This window comes from Corvus brachyrhynchos, unplaced genomic scaffold (genome assembly GCF_000691975.1).
Source record: "Corvus brachyrhynchos isolate BGI_N302 unplaced genomic scaffold, ASM69197v1 scaffold434, whole genome shotgun sequence".
Taxonomy (NCBI): Eukaryota; Metazoa; Chordata; class Aves; order Passeriformes; family Corvidae; genus Corvus; species Corvus brachyrhynchos.
The window spans coordinates 698,084-703,826 of NW_008238372.1; the positions used below are offsets into that span (position 1 = coordinate 698,084).

The window sequence follows — 5,743 nt, forward strand, 5'->3', positions numbered from 1 at the left end:
GGCGGGCGGGCGCCTGCCGCGTCCCTGGGGGCTCTCCGGGGAGGGGGAAAGCGAATCCGCGGGGATGCTCTGCTCCAGAAAAAAAGAACAATTCTCTCCCAAAGCCTGCGTGTCGAAGGGACTCAGCCTTTCCCACCTCCAGGCCCGCGCCCCGAGGGAGAACGGGGAGCACGGGCAGCGCAGGTCCCGCTCGGGAGGACAGGACTGACCCGGCTCCGCTTCCGGCTCTACCAAATCCTTGTTTCTTTTGCAGGTCTGGGCGACGCCTGGGGCCAGCCGAGCAGGATCGGGCCCCTGGATAACGTGGCCATGGAGCTCGGATCCCACTTGCTTCAGGTAGCGGACCCCTTCCTCCTCCCGTACGCGCTGGGCATCGGAAACCTGGGGCTGAGGTGTTGCCTCTCCTCCTCCTTTTCCTCCTCTTCTTCCTCCTCCTCCTCCTCCACTTGCTCTTCACCCCCGCACCACGACAGGAGCCTGGCTGAACCCTTCACCTCATTCCCGAGCCTTGCCGGGCTGCGAGAGCAGAAAGAGGGACAGCAACCACTTGTATTCCCATTATTTTGCTTTTTCTGCCTCTGATACTGGCGGAAGCAAGAGGCGCTCATCCCCTCTGTGCAGGCAGTGTCCCCCAGCCCTAAATGCTTTCATCAGCCGCCCCAGAAGTGCCGGGGATGTCCCCAGGAAGCCCCCGGGGCAGGGGAAAGCCGGGAGGGAGCGAGGGGGGAGAACACCTGGGCTGGGTCTCCCGTGGACTTCAGCCCCTGAAAATGCCGTTGTTCCCAGTCCCGGTGATCCGCTCTGGAACTCCTCTGAATTCAGAGTTTAGGAAGGCGTAGCCGGGCCGAGCGTGCCAGCAGGAGGGGGGAAAAAAATTAAATTGCGTTTGACTCTTTTTTTATTATTTTTTTTATTTTTTTTAGAAAAATACGTGAACTTAACGCAGCGCGGGTTTTCTCCCCCGATTTTCAAGAGCCAGTAAACCACAATCATTTAACGGGCGGGTTTATTGCGGGAGGTGAATTCCTGGTCACAGAGCTGGGGCTGTTTTCACCGTCTCGCTCGGCTGGGGACAAAAACCTCCACAGAAAATCTCTGTTCGGGCTCCGCGGCCGCGGTGTCGCCGGCTCCGACCTTTGGAAGGACGAGCGCAGTGATTTATTTGCTCCCGCAGAGCATCAGCCGCTCTCCTGCGGGGAAAAGAGAGATTTTTGGGAGGCTGCTTTGGAGCGGGAGGCACTGACCGCACCCAGAGCTCAAAATTGTCTCCTGGGGAGGCATTTCCAGCCTTGGAAATTTTAATTCAAGTAGCTGATGTCCTCTGAGCTGTTCCAGAGCCACAAGTCCACCTGAAAATGCTGATTTAGTTCTGTATAATACTCTATGTGCATAATATAATGCATATATTGAAATACAGACCGAGTTGTATAAATCACTGTTGTTCCTCCTCCTCCTTCCCGGCTTTGTCTGGCATTAAGTGAATTTACACAAAATTAAGTGCTGACCACCTGTAATTCTCATTTTACAGTTCAGTTAATTCTGAATGACAAATGCTGAAGGTTTTAATAAACTCTCATTTACTGAAAACATTTTTAAAGTTTTCTTTTAGGGTACTTAGACTTTACATTTGGATTTTCAGCTTTCCTGTGAATGAAATTTTGGGATGTGCTGCAGTAACAGCAGCATTGACACAAGTTTGTTAATGATACTGGCTAAAGCAATTGCAAGACAACAGTGCTTAAAGTAAAATTATGGCTAAGTGTGCAGTAATTTATTTCCCATTATGATATTTCTACAAAATCTAATTTATATTCCAAAAGAAAAAAAAAAGGAAAAAAAAGAGGCAAAGAGTAACCTGGTTTCACTTACATGCTGTAGAGTCATTAGTAGGCCAGAGAATAATTTGGAATATTTTCTTATTGGGGTGGCACTAGAGGTACATGAAGCAGACAGGATTTTATTGCATCTCTTCCAGTTGAGTGACTTTAAATGGATTAAAGCAGGTGCTTGCTTTACCAAAGTACTGTAAGAATCATTTTTCTCTTCCAAATCTATTGTCCAGTGATATTCACACAAGTGAATATTCACTACTTTTCACATGCCCTGTGTTGATCAAAGCTTTCTACACTAGGTAGAGATAATGGAGACTTTTTGATATCAGATACTTTTGAAAAAAAGCCTGAAATTGGGCACTGAAAAATCAAGGACCCCTCAAAGTGAGAGGTTTTGTGATTTCCAAATCATGGCCAGTTTTAGCTCAGCTTTACCACAGCATTTAATTTTTTCTCGTACGAATAAGATCTGACTAAATCAAACTTCAGTTTTTACTCACACAAGCAAGATTTGCCTCCCAGCCCATACCCTGCCAAGAAGAATTTGTAGGATTGGATCTCAAGTTTGCATTGGTTTACAGACTGCAGGGATAAAACTTAATAAGCACAAACATCTCTCTTCAAGTGTGATAAAGTTTTGGATGCTGACTTTTTCTGCTTTCTTTTTGGATGTTCCCACAGTTTCAGAGCAGAGAGCCCTCTGTTCAGAAATATGTTACTGAAAGTGCAGTCAAGTTTAAACATTGCTCATGGTGCCATTAAATAAATTGCAAATAGCAGTGAGCTGGGTCTGCCAATTATGCCATAAAAAATGGCTCACGTAGGGCCTGACTTCCCCCTGAGCACCACAGAGCTCAGGATTTGGGCTAATCACTAAAAAAACCCTGAATCAACAGCAAAATATTCCCTGAAAGCAGAGCAGCAAAGCTGCATCTGCAGGGGAATGAGGTGGAGTTCACAACATCCCTGAGTTTTAAGGAACAAAGTCAGGTAAAGGTTTCTATTCCTTAAATTTTGCTGTGTGCTGCTGCTGAAATCAGACAGAAATCATCCTCCAAAACAATTTGGTTTTCACTGTAAATGCTTTAAACTGATTTCTTACTTCTTACCCTGTGCACTTCTCTTTCTTTCAGACTTTGGATGGCTTTGTTTTCGTCGTGGCGTCCGATGGCAAAATAATGTACATCTCTGAAACAGCATCTGTGCACCTTGGCTTGTCCCAGGTATGGGGGGTGTGCTCTGCCAGCTAAAGCAGAAATAAAATAAAGCTGCTAAATGCAAATTTGGAACCTGCTAAATACAAATTTGGACCCTCACACTGGTACCTTGCCTTTATATAAAGTTTTTTTTTTTGTCAGGGCTGTTTGAGGGTTTGGCTTTTCTCTCCCTGAAAACAGCCTCGGTAAAATACTCAAATTTCCTTGACTTGCCACCACATCATGGCTGTCTTTATATCTGTTCTTGTTCATTGTATTTTACTCCTCATTACCTTTCAGAAGGGCCATAAATAATATGATATTGCAAATTGCAGATCTAGGCAGGGCCTGAAACCCAAGCCCAGAGCAATAGGGCTGAAATAAAGCTCAGAATCGGAGTCTGGGAGTTTTAGATTGTGTAAGATATTGAGGCTGCCTATGAAAGGGAGAGGAAATCTGATGTGGAACAAGAGTTTTATGGTAAATGTGGAAAAAAATAAAAAGGAAAAGGGGGGCAGATTTATGAGTGTTCACATGGAATTCAGGGTAGTTTTTCCTGAGTTTTTCCAGCTCAGTGGTCTTTTCAGTAAAGCGTTTTATATGGTTGTGATAGAACTCATAAAACTCAGTTTACTACTGTTCTGCACCAGAACTATGAGGGGGTTTTATTGTTTTGGGTTTTTTTTTGCTTAGATGGACATTTCCAATTTTTTTTTTGCCTTCCTGGGATAGACACAAGGGCAAAGAGCCTGAATTTGTTGTAAAATGCAGCTTTCCATACCTTTGTCTGTAACTGAAATTCACTGGGAGCACCTGACCTAAAGTTTGCCAAAGTCCCCTAAAAAAATTCCTCATTAATTGCAGCAGGCCCTGGATGAGACTTGCAAGAAACTGGAGTGTTCAGCTGGGTATCAAACACTTATAAAAAAATAAATAAAGGGAAATAAACACTAAACAGCAGAGGGGAGACAAATGAGGAGATGAAGGGGAGAGGGAGGAGAATATTCTGAAAATACCTGGTTCATTTATCCTGTGGCTGTTTCCATAAAGAGAGACGGGACTTTAGTGGTGGGGATGGTCTGTGTGCTTTAATTTTGGTGGTAATCAATATTTTTAATTGAAAACAAGGTGAAGTTCTTTGCACGTGCGTTTATTAACAGTGCTGTTAGAATTAGTGGCTATGAGAGAAAATAGAACTCAAGAGGTTGAGAAAACAAGGCTATAAACTCAAACTCCATCTCTTAGCCCCTCTAATATCTTGAGAAAAAAGTCAATTTGGGAATAAATAGCCAGCATAGATAGTTTTTTTTTACCTGTTAATTTTAAAAAGATGAGCAGGAAACATTCTTAGTTCAGTTTGTTCAGTTCACTCTGTTGTGGTACAGTTTTAGTTCTTTCATACCATTTAATTCATGTTCAACTTCCTTGAAATATTGCTTTGTTTGAAAATAAACTTCCCTACAGAATGGCCCTATTTTCTACTCATTTTTCAACCTGGCTTTCTCTCACCCTGAATTTTTGCAAGGATCCAGGCTGCTGTTGATTAAAATCCATCCATTTAATCAGTGCCATTATTCCAAAGCACTGAGGGTTCCCATCCATCCATCCTGGGGCAGAAACTCCCTGTCCTGTGTTGTTTGCTCCCTGATCTTCCGGGTTTTGCCCAGAAATTGTTCTTTTTGGAGGAATATTGAGCCACCAGATCTTGTAGGTCTTGGTATTATCCAGTTATTTGGAGAAATTAAAGAATTATGGGATCACTGGGACAGTAAACAGACTTTGGCACATGCAGGAAGAGTGGAGTGGGAGTGCCACAAAGGTTTTAATCCTTTTTATCCCTCCTGGTCATCTGCACTGACTGAATTCCATGTGCAAGGAAATATCCACAAACCCTCAGTGCAGGAGGTGCTGAGTAAAATCAGAAGGTTTGGTCAAGTCGCTTTTTGAAGGCAGTTTCACCAGCAAAATCCCAAACCTTCCACTTCAGGAGAGGTTTGTAAACAAATGAGCTTGAAAGCTGTGGGATTTGAAATGTCAGGGCTTCTCAACAGACAGAATTTCACAATGCACAGGTTTTATTTATAAATAAGAACCCCAGTTACCAAGGGAGTGATTCCTCCCCTTTACTCATCCTGATTTATCACCAGTCTGTTCTTGCTCTTCCTCAATATTCCATTTTTGAAGGGATCATTTCACTTCAAGCAGCACCAGCACGAACACTGGGCTGCTCCCACCACCCAGGACATTCATCCATTCGCCCTGGGGTATTCCTGTCAGCTTCCAGGGCCTCTGAAGGAGTTCTTGTTCCCCCTCCTCTGGAAATCACTGGGATTTTTGCCACTGCCATCAACAAGAATGGGATTGGGCAGGAGAAGGAAATTCCCCCAGCCATAATTCCACACTGAATTTCCAACAAGTGCTCTCATAGAGCGGCAGCCAACACAAGCTGAGAGCAGAGTGGTGGTGATTGCAGAAAATCTCTTAGAGTGGGCACAGAAAAGCCTTTTTATGAAGTAACTTGACAATTAACTAGCCCACACATCCATTTCCAGCTCGAGTGCCATTTGTTTAAAATATATATATTTAAACTAAATAAAAAAGCCATTTAAAAATATTTTTGCAGGCTATTTTTGGGGGCCTACTACAGTGGCCTTTATCTTCAGGTTGGTGCTGGATTGAACTTCCGCAGGAAGAAATTAGAGCTTGCGAAAAAGA

The 5,743-nt window shown here is 43.8% G+C and overlaps 1 protein-coding gene across 1 annotated transcript in view; it reads left to right on the forward strand.

Annotated features, from left to right (window-relative positions):
* Window positions 1–5,743, forward strand: part of SIM2 (single-minded family bHLH transcription factor 2) — a 54,014-nt gene that overhangs the window by 8,106 nt on the left and 40,165 nt on the right. Inside the window, exons 2-3 of the mRNA XM_008635288.2 lie at window positions 254–336; window positions 2,966–3,055. Of these exons, the coding sequence (XP_008633510.1) occupies window positions 254–336; window positions 2,966–3,055 (173 nt within the window). The remainder of the gene's footprint in view (window positions 1–253; window positions 337–2,965; window positions 3,056–5,743) is intronic.